The sequence below is a fragment of the Perca fluviatilis genome, chromosome 4 (genome assembly GCF_010015445.1).
Source record: "Perca fluviatilis chromosome 4, GENO_Pfluv_1.0, whole genome shotgun sequence".
NCBI classification, from domain to species: domain Eukaryota; kingdom Metazoa; phylum Chordata; class Actinopteri; order Perciformes; family Percidae; genus Perca; species Perca fluviatilis.
Window position 1 is genome coordinate 30,818,630 of NC_053115.1, and position 25,410 is coordinate 30,844,039.

Genomic DNA, 25,410 nt, shown 5'->3' on the forward strand with positions numbered 1-25,410 from the left:
AACAGCTGACTTCAGACTTGACTCGGACTCGACCCAAAAGACTTCAGACTTGAACTTCGAGACTCGTCAACAACATGTTTTCATGCAATTATTGCTTTTTAAATGTATTTATGTATTTCTATTTTCTTTTATTGGTGCATATACGTTGAGGAAACGTATGACGAGCTGAATGTCCCCTGCCATAATGTGCAACGTAACGCATGCCTTATGCCTTATGTGCGCGCACTCGCGGGGCAAACTCATGTGATGCGTAATTGATGGATGATTTGTAGGCTATTAAGTGTACAAGGTGTACCCCGGTCCACCAAACACTGGGTCTTTATTCTGCACATATTTCTGTTACTGAAGACCTATTTACTATTTCATTATTTCATCCATGCGTGGCGCAGCGGATCCGTGCGCACTGTCACCTGCCGTGGAGACGCTGGCCTCGCTATCTCTCCTCCTCTGAGTCGGGTCTCCCTCGCACTGGACTCAGTTTCACTGAGCGTACTAACACAAAGAAAGAGACATTATATTTAGCATATATCATCACAGGTAACAAGCTAACCATCGCTAATGCTGGGAACAGGCACATTGTATCTTTATAGTTGTATCCATATCATGTGACAGACTTAGGTTAATATTTCACCAGGTCCGAGGGCTAGAGCACATGTGTCAAACTCAAGGCCGGTGGGCAAAATCCGGTCCCTCGCAGATTTTTATCCAGCCCGCAAATCAGTTTAGGTTCACAATAGACTTTTGCCCACATAGTTTTTGTAGCTTTTTTTTCAACTTTTTTTGCTGACTTTTTTGGGTCTTTATGTTGACTGAGCTGTAAGTGAGAAGAATATATGAGACATGCAATAATACAATAAAAGATGCTTGACTTTTACGATGAAATAATAGCATATGAATAACCTAAACATGTCTGGCCCTGGATGTGATTCTTGTTTTGCAGTGTGGCCCTTCGTGGAATTGAGTTTGACACCCCTGGGCTAGAGGGATGTGTTAAGTAGACCCCATAAAGTTATCCCACAACTGATTTTAATACTGTACTGTCTGGACATGCTTTGAATTCATAAGATTTATGGGATAGATCAGATGGCCAGAGACTTGACTTGGACTCGAGGCAAAAGACTTGAGACTTGACTTGAATTTGCCCCTCAAAGACTTGAGACTTGACTTGGACTCGAGCAAAAAGACTTGAGACTCGACTTGGACTTGAACATCTCTGCCACGGTCTGATCGGCTGGAAGTCTGTCTGAACGGGAGGGGGACCAGACGTATCTGCCAGAGCAAGTAAAACATGAGCTTGCAGATTAGTCTGGTTCCCAGGCTACCTGTAAGTAAATAAGCAAAGAAATGTAATAAAAGCCAAGAGGCAGAAAGATGGAGCTAAATTATCATCATTATTTGTTTTTTTTTTTAAAGATTATTTTTTGGACATTTGTAGGCCTTTATTTGGATAGGACAGCTTAGACTTGAAAGGGGACAGAGAGGGGGAACGACCTGCAGCAAAGGGCCGCAGGTCGGAGTCGAACCTGCGGCCGCTTTGTCGAAGAGCAAACCTCTATATATGGGAACCCGCTGTTCCAGGTGAGCTAACCAGGGGCCCAAACGATCATCATTGTGTCGAATTAGAGCAAAAATCAAACCTCTGGTACACAAATCTGTGTAAGAAATGTAAAAAACAAAAATGCTATTTTTTCACTTTTTTTTTTTTAATTGATTTAAAGGTGAACAAACACAAAATGTCCATAAACATGACAAAGGTAGGTCAGTTGAGCCAGGGTCTACCTCTGCAGCACAATGGACGACAGTTTGGGTAATCATTTTTTATTTGAATATCATTCCTTTTCCTCATCAGACATGTAGCCAGTGTCAACATTAGCATGTCTGTCGAAGTATTCAAATCATTCAGCAACCTCTTCTTAATGATACAAAATGCTCGGGCCGCAAATGCAGCAGGGGAACAACCTCCTTTACTCTGAATGTTCGGCCGAGTGCGCTTTGATGAAACATTTACGAAGCTGACTTGTTGTAAAAAGTTTTTGAATACCTGCATGAATTTCCACTGGCCTAAAATGTTTAAGACAACTTCACATAACACAACAATATCTCGAATAATTATAGTGAAAACGTTGAATAAATGATACCACAAGGTGTGATACATTTAGAATAAATGCACTATTAAGTGCAATAGAGACACAAGATACCATCGGGATATTCTAGAAATACCACGGACTCCATTACAGACCATTAAACTCATTAAGCAACGTGGACAGAGTCTGTATAGGAACATTAGTGATATCAAGACACTGAAAGATCAACTGTACAGGAATACAGTATTAAGCCTCTATGCACAAGGGGTGGTACAAAACAACAGGAACACCTGGCCTCCAATACAATAACACTGCAATCTACACTGCTGAGTTTTACAGTTGGTGACAGGCAGGCACTGCCAAATGGATTGCATTAAATGGTAATATGTCCCTGTTGTTGTTGTTTGAATTTTGTAGGCCCAACAGACTGCTATATTTGTTAAGGTGGTATTACATTTGCTAAACACTCAGTAGGCTGTTTGTACTGTAGCCTGTCAAAACACTGTAGCCATTCAAAGGATGATTCTTCAACTTCAAATTTTCACTGAGAACCAGAGCTGCTGCTGTTACCCTCCACGAACTCCTTACACTGTGTTCCTTTATATTTCCACCGCCGCATGCACTCCAGCAATCGCTCGCGGGCACGCGCGTGAAGAGAGAGAGCGAGAGAGCGAGCGAGGGGTGTGTGTGTGTGTGTGTGTGTGTGTGTGTGTGTGTTAAGTCTGTGTGCCCATGAGAGCCGGTTTAGATACCAACCAACCAACTCGTGAAATGGGTAGTGGGGGGGGGGGGAGACAGCCCCTTAATGATGCATTCACGTGTTGCTCGTAAATCTTCCCTTCCTACTTCGAGAAACTGAAAACACTTGCGTATGACTTGGCGGAGCCTTTAAGTGCTTATATGGTAGGCAGTTGATGATAAAAATAAAAAAACGGACCCTGGTAGCTCTGCTACTGTGCTTTGTGGCACAACGATGAGGAGAAATAGTGCCCCGATGCGTGTTAAGAGTTGACTTCATGTAGTCTATAGGCTACCAGCGGATTTTGGAAAGATGCACCGATGTCACAGTCCGCATCACTTCCAATTCCACTTGGTGCCGTTTCGCTCGCGTAGCGCGCACTTGACAGAGTGACTTGACAGTCAGAGGCGGGCCCTAATGCAGGAGGAGGCAGGCCGGTGTTTTTCCACTGCCGCGGATGTCTCATGTCCCCCCTGTTCCGAGAGACAAAGGTCAGAAAGAGAGGCTTATAAACACTCTAAAATATAGTCCACCGACGCGTCCAGCCCTCAGTCGCTCTCACGGACACAGGAGGACACGGACAAGACGAACCGTGCAAGGGACCACGCTCAAAGGACATTAAAAGGACAAAATAATATACAAAATTACATCTACAGAGCAGGTAATGAAAAAAAAAAAACCCTGCTACATCCTCGTTGCACACCTCTGAAGCAGGGTTCGGAGGGGATTACTGTGCTGCTTGTAGTCATTTTATTATGTTTTTTTTTTTCTTGTTATTAGAAATGATGATTTTAATGCGTTTATTTGTATCTGTATTGTGTCTGGATGAGATTTTCTTTTGTGCAAACCAAGAAGATGAGCAGTTAGGTGGAGTGTATGTGCAGGTATGGATGGATAAAATCAATTAGCAGTGTTTTTATTGTGTGAATTGGTGGTTTTACTGGTGACAGTGTGTGTATGCAGGTGGGGAAGCTGAGATGTAGATTTGGATACAGGCGGCTGTCTCTCTCTCTGTCTGGCTGTCCGTGCGTTGATTCCTGTGCTGGTGGTGGATTTGTAATTTTTATTATTTTTTTTTTAAAGCTATAAATGCAACAAAGGTTGTTTTTTTTGTTGTTTTTTCTTCGCACGTTTTCCTCATGTGTTTGGTGCAGACTATTTCCCACACGCGTGATTCAAATGCTTTTGAGGGATATGTTTTATTAATGCATTTTTGGGGATGTAGAGCAGTCCATGTTTTAGACTTTCAGGTCTTTAGTGGGTATTTTATTTTATAGGCTACAGTCATACAGCCTGTCTACTTTTTTCCACATCTTTATATATGTGTAGGCTATTTTAACGGAAGGAAATAGTGCTGTAATTTATTCTTTCTTTATTTGACTTCATGTCATTTAAATCTGTTATTGAACTGTACCAGAAAAGGGAAGTGGAGCGGTGAGAAGGCGGAGACGCTCGTTCAGTCGCACGTTGCACATCGTTCTCTCTCTCTCTCTCTCTCTCTCTCTCTCTCTCTCTCTCTCTCTCTCTCTCTCTCTCTCTCTCGATTATAATTTAATTCAAAGGGGCTTTATTGGGATGGAAAGCAGGCGTTTACATTGCAAGAAAGTGTGAAATATAAACAAAAGTACATCTCAACAATCTTTTTTTTTTTTTTTCTCAATTCATCCAGTTTTGCCTCTCCCTCTCTCTATCTATCTTTCTCTCTTTCTGTCGGATCTTTTTTTTAATATTTTTTTGGTTAACAGCCTTAGTGATTAACTCATGTTGACCATGTAGAAGTGCTTTGTTTTAATTTGCCTGAAAAATGCAATCTATTTAGATTTTTTTTTTTTTGCATATATGCGATGTTGACAGTGCATGGGAAGTATAGCCAGTTACTACATCAAGTACACCTCATATATCAAATGCATGTAAAAGTGCATCATTCTTGAAACCCAAGTCTGCATACAGGTTCGTTATGCCTTTAATAATTGTGGTTGCTGTATTGAGCCTTCATTCTTTGGTCAGTTAGTGGTGTCTCTTGAGTTTGTTTGTGTGGCTCTCATATGTCTTGTAATGGCCGAAAAAGATAAAGGCTTAATGAGGGCTGCAAAGTTTCTTTTGTGGGGCTGGGTTGTGATAACCGTTGGTTGGGTCCATTTTGGATCAGTTTCAACGTTGGAAAAGTACCCAGAGTTGTTAATGTTCAGAGTCCAACAAACCTATAATGGATGTTTTGTTGGCAAAGAGCGCCGTACAAAACATTCGGGCAGCCAGGTATTGATAGACGAATACAATCTAGATGGAAAAACTTGAGTTTTAGTTCTTTTGAACATCATTTTTTTTTTTATTTTAAGTTCTTGCATATAAAGATATTCATACCATTTCAAAATTAAAAAAAAGTTAGGCCTGGATAGTTTGGATAAGTTGTTTCGAAATTGGATTTAGAGTCGACACAATGTTATCAAACTCCAACCCTCTAGTTGCAGATTGACCATGTTGGGTGTCACAGTACATACTCTACAAGGTAAGACTCACATGGGCTTTTAAAGGGTTTATTTTTCATTTACAGCTGTCAAATGCTGGTATTTTTGTGCCCCAAATCGCAAGGAGTCAAATCTTTTTTGCTTAGGATTGTACTGTTTGCAGGAAGGAAAAGCCCATGATACGGCATTTTAGACCTTCATGGGTGAATAAAACTCTCCTCAGAAACCCGCAAAACAAATTCTTGTTGGTAAAAGCAGCTCTTTCAAAGATGGCCACCAGCCACATTTAGTCAGCTTTTGAGAGAAATGTAGACCGTGGCAGGCAGAAAATTCTGACACAAAGTGTAACATCACATTTTTTGGCAATCTTTTCGTTGTAGCCGTCGTTGGCGTTGACCCTCCATAGTTTTCCCTCTGGATAACACATGACTGGCTGATAAACTGGTACACAGGTCCTACCTTGGTTACGCAGACAAAAAAACTGTGTGTGTGTGAGCTCCTGGCTCCAGTTTAATTTCAATGTTGGCTGCTATAGAGTCCTCGTCGAGCTGCTGTGTGACATTCTTTTGAATCGGCCACTGTGAGCTCAGGATCGCATCAGAACTTTTGCATCTCAGGGTTGACTATAATGCTCTCTTTGTGTCCTGTGGTTGGTTCTGTAGGCGGCACACTTTCTCCTGCTGCTGAGCAAGTCATTCTCTTCTTCTTAATTCTTCATCGGATTATGAATAAGGCATCGCTTGAACACATGGAATGCATCACTTCCTGTGTTGCATGTTTACAGTTGCAAACTTAACGGTTTCATGGACTGGAAAGATTTGATTGTTATGCCAAATGGGCATTTAGTGGAGTGAGAAGTTACTGGAATTTTGCAGTTTTTATGTTCAAAATGTTTTTATTTGGTATTCCAGCAGACGATCATTTTGAAACTACACTTTTTTTACAAACATAAAACTGACAACTTAACAAAAATACATCTCTCTCTCAATCTCCCACCCCCACCCAAAAGTGCTATCCAGTGGTAAAGGCAGGTAATGACGGCGTGCAGATTAATCACTAGCTTGCAAAAAAGAAATAAAAGGGGACCACGTTTTTTCAAATAACAAAATCTTGTCTTTTAGAGCATACCTGGAATTTTGCAGTTTTTGAGTGTCTTCCTGTCAGTCTGTCGAAGCATTTTAGTAGTTTTAAAGTATTAAGTGCAGTCTTGTTTGCTGTGAAAGAATTAACTAAGTAACCTGAGGTAAGTGAAATCTCAGCCACGAGCATGCCACAGTACTTTCTACAAATGAGAACTGAGAGAGAGCCTACAGTGACATGGTGAATAAAGTCCTCAACCAGTTACACTGCAAGAGCTGCTGTCAGACTTGCAGTAAATGAGCGTGTCCTTAATATCTGCTCCTTGCTGAACCTCCACTGCTAATGTACATATGAACCAGCATGACCCACAAACGCACAACTGCCCCTTTTCAATCCTGAATCATTTTATATAATTGTGGTGTAGTTTTGAATAAATAATAATCCTGTTCGGCAGCTTTTGAAAGATTGAATTTACCTTCCCAGCTGCAGGTTAAAGCCTTAAAGCTGTGGATTTACAGCCACCTCTCATGGGAGGGTAGGGCTTGGTGCTATTAAAAGGAATGCCAAGCGCACATCTTCATGCAGGATGATGTGAAGTCAGTCATTGTTATGGAAGGTGACCGACTAAAACGGACCAGCGCCCCCTCGTGGCCGTCGGACCCGTTTATCGACGGATGATTGATATGTTGGAAAAACTGGATCTTCAGAACAACCAGAAATGTGAAGTAGCAAGCAAAAGCGACCCTTAAGTGAAAGATTTCGTAGAGAGTTTGAACATCCATTTACCGTTCCATGACAACTGAACAAAGTCAGCTGCTGCTGAAGACCGCGTAGCACGGCCGAAAAGCTCCAAAGCAAGCGAATGGGTGCATTTTTGGTGACGTCGCCAACAACATGAAGGTGGGAAAGCAACCTTTTTATGTGAAAGATTTAATGGAAGGTTTGAACATCTCCAGTTCCACGACAACTGAGCAAACGCAATCTGCTGATGAAGACCGTGTGATATGGTCAAAAAGCTCCACAACAAGCGAGTGGCTGAACCTTGGGTCGTAGTTTTGTCGGCTGCTGTTTCCAACGTCACTGAGTGTAGGGATGCACCGAATCCAGATTTTTGGGGTTCGGCCGAATACAGAATCCTCTGGTTAAGATTCTGCCGAAACCGAATACCGAATCCTACTCCCATCCTCAGTCCATTAAAACATGAAACACATTAATGAAGTCAATAACGTCAACAATGTATTTTTCATTTTTTCATTTTAACTGTAAAAAAAAAAAAATAGAATAGGCAATATTATGCCAGGAAGACAAGTGGGAAAAACTATTGTGACAGTTACCATAGGCCTATGTTTACCCTATCTCAAGATCCAATCAATATCCAAAATATTACCAGCAACGCTCGACTTCTTATAAATGAAAGTACTTTTTCTGCTCACGAGTTCCATTTTCACTTCCTCACAGCCTACTGCATTGAACGGTCCACCTACATAAGCACCTTCCCATAATCAACGGCGGCGTCATAATGTCGACCAGCGTAGCGCGCAAGCGTAGGGTTCGGTTCAGAAACCGAACTCCGTCAAAAAGCCCAATATTCGGCCAAATTCAAAGCCGAATCCTGGATTCGGTGCATCCCTGAAGAAGTGTGATATTTGTCTGGTATTTAGGGTCTAATTTTGCCAGTCCAATGCCTGTCTTTGGTCAGTCAGTAAAGAAACGCCAACAAGTCCTGCTGCTGAACACTTTTAAAATGGGTATGGAACTTTTGATTGTGTTCATTATAAGTCAATCTGCCAAATATTTTTTTTTGATAAATTACTTTGTTTATAACATGTCAAAATTGTTAAATTATATGTCCCATTACAATTTTGAAAAGCTACAGTTACAGCTACAAATTGCTTGTTTTGTCAAACAGTCTAACCCTAACCTAAACCGGTTCAGTTATCACATACTGTAAGGCAAAGACAGCTGAGGAACTGGAACAATTCATGTTTGGAATTTTTCGTAGAAAGAAAATCCCAAACAAATAGTTGCAGGTTATTGCAGGTTTCAAAACATTCAGATTCTGTTCAGATCTCTATTGATGGTATTTTATTTTGCATGAACTGCAGTTGAAATGCCATCTGCTGGTAAAATGAAGAGTAGTCCCCTCCCTCCCTTTTTTTTTTTTTTTTATCTCATGACTCAAACTCCAGAATATTTTGTGATCTGACTCAGTGACTGTGTTCATGTGAAATTTGAAAGTAAGCAGTTTGTACTTCCCACATTTCTGCTATGACACGAATGCAGGCCTAAAATGATTAATGCTGGCACATTCTTGCAGCCAGCAGGTAATTCATGATAAACCCAAGCTTAGTACTAAACTGACAAACTGACTCACTTAGTATAAGAGCAGAGATCTCGGTTAGGGCAAGCCTCTGAACAACCCTTTTTTGGAAAAGTTTGACCTGACTGATGTTACACATGTTGGTCTGTTTTCAGATAATTTCATGAATTCCAAGTCGCATTCTCACACGTATATACAAATCTTAGTTTAAGTCGCGGAGTGTGTGATAATGTTGACAGTGTGTGTGTAAACTGGACTGAAGCATATTGTCCTAAATGACATGACATTTAGCAGCCTACTAGACTGAACAAAAACAAAAAATACCAATAATCAACAGTGACTATTGACTCTAGTTAGATAAGCCTGAAAGGTATGCAACTCTCTCTGTTTATCTTTAACTTTTTATACTTCCTGTTATCTCTGTTTCTGCACACACATTCTGATACTCTTCTACACTTTACTGTCTGTCACCCTGTGCTGTCAATAATCTCGCTCAGTTTCTGTATCCGTCTCTTCTATTTTTGCCTATCTGCGTGACTCGCTTTTCTTTGTCACTCTTTTTAGTAACCCTTGTCTGTAACTGTATACCCCTCAGCCCTTTTTTCTTTTTAGTTCCCCTTTTCTCAGTTAACTTTTAACAGCTTCTTCTTTCGCCTACTTTGTCCCTCTGCCCCTCACCCATTTCTCCCTCTTGTTTTTCTCCCCTTCTCTCTCTGACTCCCTCCTTTTTTTTTCTCTCTTCATGTCCCATCCTTTCTCTCACACACTATACACACAGTAAAGTCTGTCTCTTTCTATTTCTCTAAAATGAAACAACTGATAGAAAGGGACGAGTAGAGATGTGGAGTAAAGCAGAGGATTAAAGTGTGAGGGAATGGGTAAGAGGAAAGGGAAAGAGAATGGGAACAGTGGAGGAGGACAGGAGGAGAAGACAGAGTTGGATGAAGAAGGAAGGTAAATGGGGGGGGAGAGAGAGGGAGTTATTTGAAAGAGGAAGAGAACATAAGGGGGAGGGTAAACGGTGTGTTAGAAACGAGTGATAGATGATGACATACATTTTTAGAAATGGAAAACTATAAGAGAAAGAAAATGGGAGATGGACAGGAGGAGAGGGATTTGGAGGAGTAAAATGTCAGTTCTGATTTTCAGTTACCTGCAAAATAATGACATTGAACATCCTTTAGGCTAGAATCGTGTTCATAAACTAACAAGAAGGAAGGCCTAAATAGCTTATTTGCAATGATGAAACTATTTCTGTTTTCTTTCTTTTTTACATGTGATCAAAACAAAAAGGAAAAGGAGGAGATTGGAAAAAGAGGAGGAGGATGAGGAGTGAAAGAAATGTGGAGCAGAGGAGTGGATTTAGTAGGTGGTCAGCCCAGTGGAAATGTACATGGTCTTAAAATAGGAGAGTGTGTTATGTAAGGTGTGTGCATGTGTGTGTGTTTTGTTGGCTGGGTTCTGAAGTCACTACATGAATCTTGGCCCAGAAATCACACACACGCAGACACCAAACAATGAGTCTCTATGTTTTACACCAAGCTTATGGCCTGCGCTTTAAATCGTCCCCCAGTTCATTTTGATTCTCATGGCCGGTATCACTTTCTGGACGGCGTTTTGTGGGCAACCGTTCAACACAAACATCCCCAGCTCGTGTATCACTGCTCTGACTTTTACCACCTTCATAACTTCAAACAACTCTCTTGACTTGAATCTGCACATTCATTGACCGACAACCAAACTTTAAAACAACATGGTGACATCTTCTACTTTGGGTCTTCTGATGGAGCTTCTTTGGCTGGCACCGGCAACTACTTTTGCTCATGCTCACCACTCCGTTCCATCCATCCTCTGCTGCCTATCCAGGCCAGGGTGGCAGGCAGTGGCAGCAAAGTAATCAATCAAGGTAGCCCATGTATCCTTCTACCCATACACGTCCTCCAGCTCTTCCACACCTAGGGTTAGGGTCTCCACCCAGTTGGTTTTCCTGGAACACCTCCACAGTGAAGCGTCCAGGAAGCATCCAAATCATATGTCGGAATAACCTTAGCTGACTCCTTTCAATCCAAAGGTTCTTTTTCAGATGTCTGAGCTCCTCAACCTATCTTTAAGGGTGAGCCCAGCCACGCTGCCAAGTAAACTTATTCAGCCGCTTGTATCCATGCATCCAGCTTTTCATGACCATAGATGATCACCCAGATGTTTGTGTGTATGGCCTTGTCAATACACAAGGTCCACTTGTTAGCACAACACTTCTCCCTTTATTTGCTAGTGACAGGAAAGGTGGGAGAGAGATGGGGGATGACACGCAGCAAAGGGCCGCAGGTCTGACTCGAACCCTGGCTGCTGCAAAGGACTCAGCCTACATGGGGCGAACGTTCTTACTAGGTGAGCTAGAGGTCACCCCTGTGTGTAAAAGCTTTTTAATGAACCCGACAAGGTTGAAGGAGGATTCAGAAACATAAAGTAGCAAAACATCTATTTATATTAAAACGCATAGGATACATCTTTAATAATTGATATTAATGCATCTATATTGATTGTGGATCTCATTAACTCTTCAAAAGTATTCTCCCTCTTGTTTAGCAACATATATATTATATGTTGTGGATGGCTGAATATGCCAAAGAACAGCACAATGTGAAAAAAGACTGACGTCTTGGAAATCAACCTTTTTAAAATATATAATGTTCTGGCATGTTTTACTTTATTTGACTACTTTTCCTTGGAGAAAAAGGGATTAGAGATGGGGGGGCAAAAAAACAATGGGGGCAAGGTGGAGGGTGGGGGTGTGGCCTTGACCAACTGCCACTTTGCTCGTTTGAAAGCCATGATGTCTCTCTCATGGGTGGGCCAAATTCTCTGGGTGGGCAAAGCAGAGAAAGGGGAGGTAACCTTGCTCCTTATGACTTCATAAGGGGCAAGATTCCAGATCGGCCCATCCGAGCTTTCATTTTCTCAAAGGCAGAGCATGATACCCAGGGCTTGGTTTACACCTATCGCCATTTCTAGCCACTGGGGAACCATAGGCAGTCTGTGGGAACTCATATTAATGTTAAAAAACCTCAAAGTGAAATTTTCATGCCATGGGACGTTTAATATCGTATTGTGCCCTATGTTACCAAGCCTGTGGAAGTCTCCTTTGATATGTTTCACCCATAGTTTCAGTAGTAGCTGTTCTGCAGGTGAGTTAAAGGCTTACGTGGAGTGCCACAAGGCTCAATTATGGGTCCACTACTTTTTAATCTTTACGTGTTACTACTGGGGGGGTCATCATCAGTATGAGCAAGGAGCCCACCTGAAGTTCGATTACTGTGAATAAATGAACGAAACACATTTTCTGCACGTGGGCGGGCCGTCGGTGTCTTTTTAACACGTGATGCTATGTATACAACTCCTATTTTTAAGTAGTTACTCATGCCACACATCGTTGGAAAGCTACAACTCTTGTGATTTCACTGATACAAACTATTCCAAGACACGATAACAACAGCAGGTACAATCGTCGCCTATGAGTAACAAACGACTACAAAATTGACGTAACTCACCTTTGAAGCCTCATTATAATCCACAGATCAATAATATTCTGACAAAAACCAGACTATCAAATCCAGTAAACTATTTAGTCCAAACATATTATATTAAAATATATCCACGGACAGCTGTTTTTAAATTTCAAATTTCGCGGCAGTTATTTAATATTTTACTGTATAAGTAAATCTTGTTTGCATATATTTTTTTGCCAGTATCTGCTATCAAAATGGCCCCTGCACTCTGACCTTTCGATTGACACCTCACTTGAACCAATAGGACCTTCCTGGTCTCATCTACAGCCTAGAATAGCCAACGAGTGCCTGCGGTGAAAGAAGGTGCACGCCCTTTTACTTTGTGCCAATTGCAACCAGTTGTGCTGATGACTGACGTTTTGTATAGCAAACTTATGAACTTTTTAATATGGGGAACTGATGCTTTCGCGGGTAGTTCAATCCTAAACAAAGGAATTATCTGTGGTGCAAACACCGGCAAAAACACGCCCCACTACTTTCTGCATCCTAAACCAAAACAAACAAGAAGTTGAGAATGGCGAAAATTAGCAAGTCAAGAAGATATACCCTCCAAGAAGCAGTGGAGGAATGTACTCGGCCACGTGAAAGCGACAAGTCAGAGGAGGAAATGTCTGAGAAAGACAGTGAAATGTCTTGCATCGACTCCGTGGAAGAGGACATGTTCCTAGAAGGAGGAGACATTACTCTCGACAAGTGAGTATTTTACGTATATAACGTTACTGTATATTTAGAAAGGCTGTGACCTGGAGCTCACCGTCTGCTTCAGTTTGACTGTTGAAGAGTGTTTAGATGATTTCAGTGTTTACTTTAGAGAATGGATAGTTCGCTAAGCTAACCTTAGCTTGCTAATTTCACTAAGCTATCATGCTAACTTTACACTAAATGAGCCAGACAAAGTTGTCTCTCATCTAAAGGCAACCCTGCTCTCTACTCTGCTTGCTGAGAGCTCCGCAGCTAATGTTACACATTTATGTTGCACCACATTTACTGCAAGAAGTGTTGCAAAAGAAAACGTTTGAGTAAATACTGCATTACAAGTTTGCAGCTGTTATTGTATTTATGCAAATATCTATGGTAATATCTACACATTTGTTAATATTTTTCAGTGGCTTCGCATTCAGAACATTTGTTGTAATTACTGTTATTTCTTTATTTTGACATTATAGGAAATGTGATGTAGATATGGACTGCACCACTGAGCAAGTGGCCACATGGAGTGGAGCAGCAGGACAGCAGAGGCACAGGAGCCTACGACCATCTGGGCAAGATAAAGCCGCTCTACGAGGAGATGAGGGACTCCTGCAGAAGAAACTATCACCCTGGCCAGGAAATCGCCATTGATGAGCGAATGGTTGCCTCAAAAGCCCGCACTGGTCTGAAACAGTATATGAAAAACAAGCCTGTTCAGTGGGGTTATAAACTCTTTGTACTGGCAGAGGTTATACATGGGACTTTTTTGTTTTATGAGCGCAGAGAGATAGGGAGAGATGGTGTTGTCTCATGTCATATGATCGTTAACAAATTTAACACGTCAGCAGAGGTGCTCATTTTCCATACAGGTTTATTTAGTGGCTTGACTGTTAACAGTGAAGTATGGATTTGATTTGCTGGGTTCCTGCAATTTATAGATCATATACGTGTATGTAGGTTATGTAAAAAGTTATATAGTAGTACCCGGAATACTTTTTCAGCATAGCACTTGTTTTACTTTGTTGACCATTTTTACCAACGGTTCCTTTATGGGTCTTCAAATGTCCTTTGTGCTTTGTCACTTGCGATTTTTACAATGTCTGGCATGTTGCCAATAACCTGTAAATATATGTGGATTTAGATGTGTAAATAGTTATATAGTAATGCTTTTTTTGCACTACTTTTTCACCATAGCACTTATTTGACATTTTTTACCAAAAGGTCCTTTTTGTGTCTTCAAGCGTTCTGTCGCATGTAGCAGATAACCTGTACATACATATTTGTAAATATGTGTATTTAGATATGTTAATAGCTGTAAATATTTTGTTACCTTTTATACACTACTTTTCCACCTTACCACTTGTTCTGACTTTTTTTACACACAAAGTTACAAAACTGCAATTTATTGTGTTTATGCTTCTGTTACTCTGTGTCAGAAATACTGATAGTGATTCTGGATATGAGATAGTATAGCTCTTAATGTAACCTTTCAATAGAGCCCTGAATGATGACTGTAATGTCAAATGTTCATGGGTAGCAGTCTTTTTAGTCTAGGTATGTGACCATCATTACCAAGGGTCCTTTTAGGGTCAGCAAAATGTCCTTTTTCGAATATGCCTAGACATATACCCATACAAAAACGGGTGTACAATATTCATTTTATGAGATATTGATATGAAATTTCAACTGGGACTGTGTAAGACTTCTTGCTATAGCCCCATTGTGTTTTCAGACTAATAGTTCCCAGCAATAGTCATCTACAGGCATTTTTCTATAAAAAATAATGCAGACAGACATATTTTCCAGTATATTCAAACTTCTATTACTCAAAGCCAATAGCACTTACAGTAATTCTAACTGTTGGGAAAGAAGCCTCAGAGTGTTATTTATTTACTACGGGTATGCCTTGGATAGGCGTTTTTGGCTAATTTTACAGGAGTGTTAAGGGGTTAAATAAACGTCATGGGGAAAAATACTTCGATAACAGCTTCAGAATTTTGATGTCGATAAATTTTCGATTAATCGTCCAGCCCTAGATTGTAGCTGTTTCTTTTATTTGACTTATTGTAGTTGTTCATTACTATCCACTGCTGTCAACAATTTGTCACCGACATAATGGAGTCCACTGTCTCTCCAAGCAGGAAATGATACTCAACACACACAGTGAGTGATTTCAGTTTCCTCAGTTTTATTAATTAACTGTCAAGGAAGTTAGTCATGAAGAGAAATGCGTTTGTGAAATCATTAACTAGTTTAAGGGATCATTAGATCCTCTATGAGATAGATGGCATACACACTGTAGATACTCACTGTAGATATAGACATCCACATATAAAGAGGTCAGTTGAACTCTGGCCGAAAAAGCAAATGTTGCTGGGCAGATTTGTAGGAGAATCCACAAACGGTGCAAAAAAGAAATGGTTTGTGCTGTAAAAAACAGAAAAGGGAGATTTTTTCTCTTCCTTTCTTGGATTCAATGGCTCCCTCCTTTTATCTTTGTGCAGATCTATACAAGCAGATTTTACTGGAAATATCTTTGTTTGAAGAAGCATGTTATCCTAATGATGCATTTCATCCATTTGTCTTTTTATCGTGTTTCGTCATGTTTTCAAAAAAAGTGTAGCTTCTGTGTCTAGAAAAATGTAGTCATGTCCTCGGTCCTGCCTTGTTTAAACATCATGCAGAAAGTCAGACAGTGAATGAATGAAAGGGACAAAGTGAGAGAAGCTGAGGGTACAGCAGTCTGGCAGATGGAAAGAGATAAAGACATGACATTTTCCACAATGACAGACATCTGCTGACTACTAAGTATGTCAGGCTCTTCCTCTGAATCTCTCTCTCTCTCTCTGATCACACTGCTTAAACATTCGGACCAATCGCAGAGTCACATTTAATAGGTGCGATAGGTATGGGAGGGAATAGGAAGAGGAAGGTGTAGTTTTTCAATTTCATTTCTCTATTATAATTTCTTGCACATACACAAGACTAAATAACCATAACTTAAACCATTAAATGAACATTTTAAAGTGCGTTAGTTTTGGCTTTATTTAGCTCTCATTCAGGGCAGGTACATTCAAAATAATGATAATGTTATTGGTAAACTCTGAATCTCATCCAAAATGTAATTGGCTATTGGAACTGGTGCAATCATTTCTATTTTCATATTGTCTAATCGTTGTTACTCAAGATCACTGAGTGATCCCATCGCCAGTGGACGGAGGCTTGGCTTAATCTTTGACGGGGCTTTGAAATAATCAAACCTTTTAAGTTTTCTGCAAGCAATACAGTCAGTTATGTGAATACATATTTACAAGCAAGTGTGAAAATTTAATTTAAAATATTTAAACATTAAAAAATCTATTTAATAGCATGCTGCCAGCACCTGAAGCTTCCCGCTCACCTCTGCTGGCAAAAGTCTGCTGTGGTGTCTGCATTTACTGCAGACATCTTCAGTGACATAGTAACAGAGCCCATTGAAAATGTTTTACTTTACAGTATGAAGCTCAAAGAGCAAAGTTTGGGTGAGCAGGAAGTTGGAGAACAGAGATGCAGGGTTTCAGATCCATGGAAAAGAGATGGCAAACCCACTCATCACAGCATGCTGCTCCACCAGAAGCCATATTCTCCGAGAAAGTTCGCCTTAATATCAGCGCAGGGAAAACCAATCGTTGTCGCCAATCAGCACAAGTCTAATCAGAACCCAACCCTAATCGAATACAATATTTCAACTGGTGTTGAGCATTACTGTTCTATGTCCCTTCTTCAGTTTAGTTTATTTGGCCAGATCACAATGATGCCATTAGATCTGAGTTGGCATAAAAATAACCACACTGAGCAGTACGAACATAAAGCGGCCAACCGCAAAAATTCAACTAAGTAAGCTTTGTGCGATAGGAAGCAACACCACAGTAGGTGTGATTGCATCCTTGGAGTGGAGTCAATTTGAAGATAAACTGCTAAATCTGGTCAGATTTGTAATAACTGGAATAAAACTGACAATGATTATCATTATAGGCTTTACTTGCTTTGGTAACAAGTATCCCATCAGTGAAGCCAAGAGTTTGGCTTTGTGGTTAGGTAATGATATTGTGTGTACATATGTAATGGCTTGCACTCACAGTTTACATGATTGTGGGAAGCCTAATTTATTTGGGTATTTGTTGCCACTTGCACACTAAAACCTTGCGAGTATATGCAAACCTGAGATGAACAAAGAAGCCAAGCCACAAGAATAAACTTGAACCCAGAGAGCTCTCTCAGCTACTTTTATAATGGGTGGCTCACAGTAAAGAACAGGTTAAAATGTGTGACAAAACATCAAACATGAAATTGTTAATGCAAGCTGTCTTTAATCCATTAAGGATCAATGCTGTAATGCAGGAAATGGTTTGCCAGGGACCCTCATACTTTTGAAACGGGCTTCTGGCAGTTTGGAATTGATAGAAAGGTATTCATGGTAAACATCATCAATGCTTCAAATGTAGTGGAAACACTTAAAGGGGTGATAGAATGCAAAACCGATTTTACCTTATCATAGTTGAAAAACGACAGTTTGGAGGGTAAATAGGACATACATAGAACCTCAAAATCCCATTGACACCCCTTTCCTCTGCAGATCTCACAATTTGAAACTGCTGCTGAAAACGGGCAAATCTCAACAAAGCTAAAAGTTGACGTCACCTTCTCAACTCCTAGTCTTTGTCATGCCCCAACATTTGCATAGGCTACTTTATCTATAGATCTACCTGTCAAGCCGCTCGTGATTGACTAGTTATGCTTTCAGAGACGGTGAGGGGGTTCAGGAGCGCTCCCTGTCTGGAATTTTTTAAATGTCGCAAATGTGAGAACATTTCTTCACAAGCCATCCCAGGCGCATTTCCCCGGCTTCAGGGTATGCTTTGAGTATTACAGACCCGTCCGTCGCTTTGTGTCCACTCTCTCTGTAAAAATAGAGGTGAGCAGCGTGGCTGGTAAGTGTAGCAACTTCAGTTCATTTTAGTGGACTCGCTCTGCTGTGGGCAGTGACGCGTGCTCTACCTCCGATGAAGAGCAGCGTACAGCCACCTGTAAACTTTGTCAGAGACCAGAGACCCAAATGGGCCTCTGTGTCTGTCAGACGATCTGAATGAGATACTACCATATCAGCAGAGCAATAATATGCACAGCAGACTATATTACAACTCTCCAAATTTCGGAGGACACAGATGGGTTATATTTTGAATTTGCACAAAGTTGTAAAATAAAATGAGCCATGCTGTGTCTTTTGTCTTGCTCTTGGTGACTGGATATGTTTCAGTCTATTTTCTGCTGGACCTTGTGGTGGGGAGAGGCCTTGTTTGAAGAATGAATTTCCCTCACTGCCTAATCTAATGAAGTTTGGTCTTTGGCCACCAGTCCCCCTGGTGCCAAAAAATTGTTATTTCTATTTATTTAGTTTTAAAGGATTAGAATGTATGCAAATCAGTGGTTCTCATTCTTTAGAATTTCAGTGGTCCTAGTAGATCCCTTTGGTAGACCAATGCTAATTTAACCCTGGTCCCTACACTGAAAACCACTAGAGTGTGTGTCTTGTAGTAAAGGGAGAGAATGGGAGAAGGAAGTTTGGGTGAGCTGGAACTTGTCACCATAGACCCATATCTTCTCAGCTGTTGCTACTGTCATATGCTGCACTGTGTCTTCATGTGACACATTATGTTTGGCACATTGTATGGGTCACTTCTTATATCATAACAAGGTAATACAATGTGTAATCAAGTGATGACTGATTAACAGTAATGTAAATGCTAAATGCCCTAATACCTGTTGAGACTACAACAATGCAAATTTTGCAGTTTTGCACATATCATGTAAGACTTAATTTCTCTATTTCTTTGCACAAAACTCTCCAGAAAGTGCCATTTAATGGTTTATTTTCAAAATAATTCCAACGGGGCATACCCCCGGATCCCCCTAAGGAGAACCCCACCACTTAACAAATCACAATTTAAACCCTGACCGTAATGATGCTGAATGAGTCAAAGAAATCAGCTTTGTACATAGAAAAAATTTGGGTTTGCCCCACCAAATCTCACTCAAAGGTTTTGGGAAAAGTTGGCAGCTCTGCTCTTATTAACAAAAATGCATTACATTGAAATTGGACAGAAGCGTTATATGAGCTGTTATATAAGGGACATGACGAAATTCAAACTGTAAATATATTATAGTTATGCCGAAAGTGTAGCTAGCTAGCTAGCTAGCCTCGATCTTTTGCTACCCATAGGATTGAATGGACACTAGCAGCTAACAAAACCCCTCCTATTCACAAAAATGCATTAAATTTAAATCTGACACAAGCGTTAGCTTATATGACCTTAGTGTAGCTGTTATATAAGTGGCATGACGAAATTCAAACTGTAAATATATTATAGTTATGCCGGCAGCCAGACGGCTCCGTGGAGCCCCGAGTCCCGGTTGTCCAGTAGCTAACCCAGAAACGGGGACTTTCTCCTGGGTATGGAGCGCAGCGGGGCTGCCGCTGTCTCGTCAGACTGTGCGGACCTCCTGAAATCCGACACCTCTTACCAAATTTGCAATTAGCCATACATTTTTGTAAAACGGCCCATATTTGAGCTTTATATAGTTGATTTCTCGCATTAAAAAAGTCTCGGAAGTGAATTTAGTAACGAAACATTGCAGTGTCTGAAATATGAGACCTGCTTTCTCGTCTCCAATGTGTTTCTATGTGGTTTGCTCAAACCAATCGGTGCACAGCTCATCTAAATATTCATGTTCATACCATATTTGGAAGAAAAGCTCTTGTTACGAATAGGGCCATATTCACAGGGTAGTTATGGGCCCATAAAATAGCATTCGGGCAATTTTCAGCCCAACCAATGTTACATACCCTACATACCCTTTATACCCTTAAGGAACAGTGTGAAATATCCTATATAATCATTCTATCACCCCTTTTAAACTTATGTTCCTGGAAATCATGATTGTCAGCATTACACTCCTTGGGCTGATTTTACATTTACTGTACATGCCACATCGGGTGAATGGTCAAGAGATATTGTTTGTGCAACTGAATTATATTTGGGACTGATATTGCTTATGTAACTATAAGATCACAAGTTTGATTCCCATTACAACTAACAGTCTTGTTATATCTACTGGAGTACAGTTGAATATATCCTGATGTCCCTGACTTCTAAATTGGGAGTCTGTGAAGGGTGTCAGCGAAGTAGGAGTAGAAGTTACTTTGTAATACACACATACACTGTTAACAAATTTTGAAAAGCTCTAAAACTCCATACAGTACAGGCATATAGGCTTTTTTTTTCTTTTCTTTTTTCAAAAAAGCATTTTCAACAGCTTGGAATACCATCTGGCTTTTCCTCTCTTCTTTCAGCACATGTTTTAAAGCTTGTTTTCAGTTGGTTAACCCAGACTGGGAAACTACCACCAGTCACCAGTCAAATGCTGGAAAATCTTGGGAGTGTGGCTCCTGTGTTGGTCTACCAGCCACTTTTGCAGGTAGCCAGCCACCGTCCAGTGGTTCTGTTAAAATCTGAAAATCTTTCTCTGTCTCCTGTTTCTGCAGAATGGCTCAAAAAGAGAAACTTCAGTGCCTGAAGGATTTCCATAAGGACACTCTGAAGCCGTCTCCTGGTAAAAGCCCTGGCACCCGGCCTGAAGACGAGGCAGAGGGCAAACATCCCCAGCGGGAGAAGTGGGCCAGCAAGTTGGACTTTGTTCTGTCTGTAGCTGGCGGCTTTGTTGGTTTAGGGAACGTCTGGCGTTTCCCGTACCTCTGCTACAAGAATGGTGGAGGTAAGGCATTAACATACATCACATATTTACATACAGGGAAGATTTTCTTATAAAACTTGCTCTGAGGGCTATTTCACAAAACCAAGATAAGGGATTAAACCAGGATTTCCCAGTTATCCTGGCTCAATTTAGCCTTGACTCGGTTTCCCAAAGCAGAGTCACCGAAGGTTCCATGGAGATTCATTCTGTACAGCTAGCCTGGTCCCGACCAGGCTAACAGCCAGGATTTATTAATCCTGCTGCCTTTTCTGTTCACTCAGCAGTGCTTTTACCTTTTTATATTTAAAAAAACAACAGGTGCATATTGCTGTTCAGTTAAGTACTGTTACTATTTAAAGTTGTGACCATTATTTTTTTTATAATTCATGTGACATGGTTACTGTTATATTGCTGTATGACGACTGCTGTTCATATTGTTAGAAGTTTGATGAATATATTACGGCAGTTGTTGAGATAATTAGAAAAGGCAGATAAAGTCTGTTACTAAGGGCAACGTATAAAGTGCTGTACATGTGTGTTTCTATAGTGGGCCAATGCACCTTGAATTATTTTAGTTGATTAATTTTTTTTGTATTCTTTAAAAATAAAGGATTCAATAAATTGACATTCTTAAAACACAATTTGTGTTCAGTAAACTGGGACAATAATTTGGGAGGATTGTACAATTGTAAGAACATATCCTAATTGTACAATCCTCCCAAATTATAGTGTTAGTTCACTGAACCAATAACTATATAGTATAGGCTACTGTACATTCATGTAACAGGGAGAGGAAACCTCAATGGTTTTTTACCTTATATTTTGCTGGGGGGAGATAACTGAATATCACTCTGGTACATTCATGTTTACAGTGTGCATTATATTTATCACTTAATTCTCTTTATAGCTTCTAGATTTTAGAGTCCACTTTTCAGTGTGTTTCTTTTCTTTTTTTTATACGAGAGAGCAAAGCCTATAATATGTAAAGAAGGAAACTGAGAAAAAGCGTGGCAGATAATAGCGGACCGACTGAAAGATAGGTTATATCTAAAAATATACATTTACCAACTACTGCTCTTAACTGAAACCATCCAATGAGTCACTTGTCATTTGCAAAAACTAACAGTTGTACACTTTGCATTAAAAGCGAGCAGTGGAAGTTAATATGACTTAGGTCATTTATATTTTAGCCCATGAGAGAGCGGGAGTAACAGAGTGAAAGAGATATTTACGCATCATATTCTAGCATTCTTCCACAAGAAGCTGCTGCTCACTCTGTGTAAAGTATGAACAACGCGTATTCTCCATTTTGGCATCAGTAAATCTGTGATCGACCTCGCGGCCTGTTATGGAAAGCCGTGAACGCGCATCTATCTGAATTACTTCATCCTGGCTCGACCTAGTTGCTCCTCCTCAGCCTGGCTTGGCCGTCGTGAAACGCACCATGCCAGGATGCACAGATTAGACTAGGTCAAGTCTCGCTTTATCGGTTATCCTGGATTTATACAGTGCCTTGCGAAAGTATTCGGCCCCCTTGAACGTTTCGACCTTTTGCCACATTTCAGGCCTCAAACATAAAGATATAAAACTGTAATTTTTTGTGAAGAATCAACAACAAGTGGGACACAATCATGAAGTGGAACGAAATTTATTGGATATTTCAAACCTTTTAAACAAATAAAAAACTGAAATATTGGGGCGCAAAATTATTCAGCCCCTTAAGTTAATACTTGTGGCAGCTACCTTTTGCTGCGATTACAGCTGTGTAAAGTCGCTTGGGGGTATGTCTCTATCAGTTTTGCACATCGAGACTGACATTTTTGCCCATTCCTCCTTGCAAAACAGCTCGAGCTCAGTGAGGTTGGATGGAGAGCATTTGTGAACAGCAGTTTTCAGTTCTTTCCACAGATTCTCGATTGGATTCAGGTCTGGACTTTGACTTGGCCATTCTAACACCTGGATATGTTTATTTGTGAACCATTCCATTGTAGATTTTGCTTTATGTTTTGGATCATTGTCTTGTTGGAAGACAAATCTCCGTCCCAGTCTCAGGTCTTTTGCAGACTCCATCAGGTTTTCTTCCAGAATGGTCCTGTATTTGGCTCCATCCATCTTCCCATCAATTTTAACCATCTTCCCTGTCCCTGCTGAAGAAAAGCAGGCCCAAACCATGATGCTGCCACCACCATGTTTGACAGTGGGGATGGTGTGTTCAGGGTGATGAGCTGTGTTGCTTTTACGCCAAACATAACGTTTTGCATTGTTGCCAAAAAGTTCGATTTTGGTTTCATCTGACCACAGCACCTTCTTCCACATGTTTGGTGTGTCTCCCAGGTGGCTTTTGGCAAACTTTAAACGACACTTTTTATGGATATCTTTAAGAAATGGCTTTCTTCTTGCCACTCTTCCATAAAGGCCAGATTTGTGCAGTATACAACGGATTGTTGTCCTATGGACAGAGTCTCCCACCTCAGCTGTAGATCTCTGCAGTTCATCCAGAGTGATCATGGGCCTCTTGGCTGCATCTCTGATCAGTCTTCTCATTGTATGAGCTGAAAGTTTAGAGGGACCGGGTCGCCATTTGGTAGATTGGGGGTCTGATACTCTTTCCATTTCAATATTATCGCTTGCACAGTGCTCCTTGGGATGTTTAAAGCTTGGGAAATCTTTTTGTATCCAAATCCGGCTTTAAACTTCTCCACAACAGTATCTCGGACCTGCCTGGTGTGTTCCTTGTTCTTCATGATGCTCTCTGCGCTTTACACGGACCTCTGAGACTATCACAGAGCAGGTGCATTTATACGGAGACTTGATTACACACAGCTGGATTCTATTTATCATCATTAGTCATTTAGGTCAACATTGGATCATTCAGAGATCCTCACTGAACTTCTGGAGAGAGTTTGCTGCACTGAAAGTAAAGGGGCTGAATAATTTTGCACGCCCACTTTTTCAGTTTTTTATTTGTTAAAAAAGTTTGAAATAGCCAATGAATTTCGTTCCACTTCATAATTGGGACCCACTTGTTGTTGATTCTTCACAAAAAATTACAGTTTTATATCTTTATGTTTGAGGCCTGAAATGTGGCAAAAGGTCGAAAAGTTCAAGGGGGCCAAATACTTTCGCAAGGCACTGTATATTCTGCTTTTGTGAAACAGGCCCCTAGTCTTCTTTGAATTCATGCTGATTATGTTTTCACACCACCCAGGTGCATTTCTCATCCCCTACTTCATTTTCCTGTTTGGCGGAGGTCTGCCGGTCTTCTTCCTGGAGGTTGCCCTGGGTCAGTTCACCTCTGAGGGTGGCATCACCTGCTGGGAGAAGCTCTGCCCCATCTTTACTGGTATGTAGCCCCTCACCAGTTAATTTAATTGATTATTGTGTAGCGTTACATTTTGGGCAAACCTGTCATAATGTGAATGGTTTTAAAGGGGCTGTACATAAAAAAAAAAAAAAGAAAAAAAAAAAAAAGAAAAACAGCGGGATGGGATTGCTTCAACAAGGCTCTCGCAATACGTGAAATACCCACGGCCACGTGCACTGACATGCAGATTACAACACACAGAGGAAGTGTGACTTCATTCTGTGCTCCAGACGCCATTACTTCACTATATCTTAACCTAGCAAATATATGTTTGATGCTATATTTATTATTTATTATGTTCTGAATGTCGAGCACAGCCCCCATGAAGAGCAGCAAAAAGAACGGGAGGTTGGGGGTGGTGGGGTGGATGATAACTTCCCCCTCATCAACAGTGTCCCAGGTGTGTTTCTGTCTCATGGGGGCTCTTAGACCCTGCTCCTGGAAACCCCCCTCACTTACCACCATGGAGACACAGTCTAATTTGTAAAAAAAAAACGTGGTTTACATTCACAAGCGAACAGAACCACTAAACACATTAAGACTTCGCTGGAACGGGCATGGTATAAGTACATTTAAGGGGTTAAACACCTGACTTTGATCCTCAAAAGACCAAACTTAAGCCATGGATGTTGAATATGGTCCGCAGACCGCTTTTTAAAGTTGTGATAACTTAATTGAGACTGCATTATTTAAAGATATTTAAAATTGTGCAAATGTAGGGCACTTTGAGGAATTGAATAGCATAGTTTTCAGCCACAGTGGCTAAAAAAAAAAGCTGTAAGAACCCACTGTACCCACTACCTGCTGGTGGTAGAGACCAGAAACGGAGCTAAAAATGGAGAACATCGGCGTAACATTGGACAGAAACACGACTTGGTGGTATACTGGTCACTTATTGAATCCCCACTTTCTATATCCCAGCTTTATAACCATCAAACCAGCCGTCAACTCCAGCCGCGTTCTTATACAGCAGCAGTCATTCGGGTGCATACAGCCAAAAAAATCACAAACGTGGAATGCTTACGAATTAGGGTGCTAGACTTTTCGTTGCTATATGAACATATGGTTCATGAGAACAAGCTGGGTGAGCACACAGCCCAGTGTCACAGCCGTTTTCCTGCCCCAACTACTGGGTTTGAATTTTCCAGACCTCCGTTGCTTTTCACAGATGAATATCTGTGCAACATAAGGCTGAGTCACACCAGACTCTCCTCCAATCAGACGGCTGAGACCTTACCCTGCAACCGTTACCAGGCAACATGGCTTGCACTGGTACACCAACACACTGAGGCCTCTATTCAGCGTTTACCT

General features: G+C 40.8%; 1 protein-coding gene across 1 annotated transcript in view; it reads left to right on the forward strand.

Moving 5' to 3' along the window:
* Positions 1-3,051: 3,051 nt before the first annotated feature.
* Positions 3,052-25,410, forward strand: part of LOC120558103 (sodium- and chloride-dependent taurine transporter-like) — a 51,826-nt gene continuing 29,467 nt past the window's right edge. The window contains exons 1-3 of the mRNA XM_039798972.1: positions 3,052-3,484; positions 20,527-20,756; positions 23,944-24,078. Of these exons, the coding sequence (XP_039654906.1) occupies positions 20,528-20,756; positions 23,944-24,078 (364 nt within the window). The 5' untranslated portion in view covers positions 3,052-3,484; position 20,527. The remainder of the gene's footprint in view (positions 3,485-20,526; positions 20,757-23,943; positions 24,079-25,410) is intronic.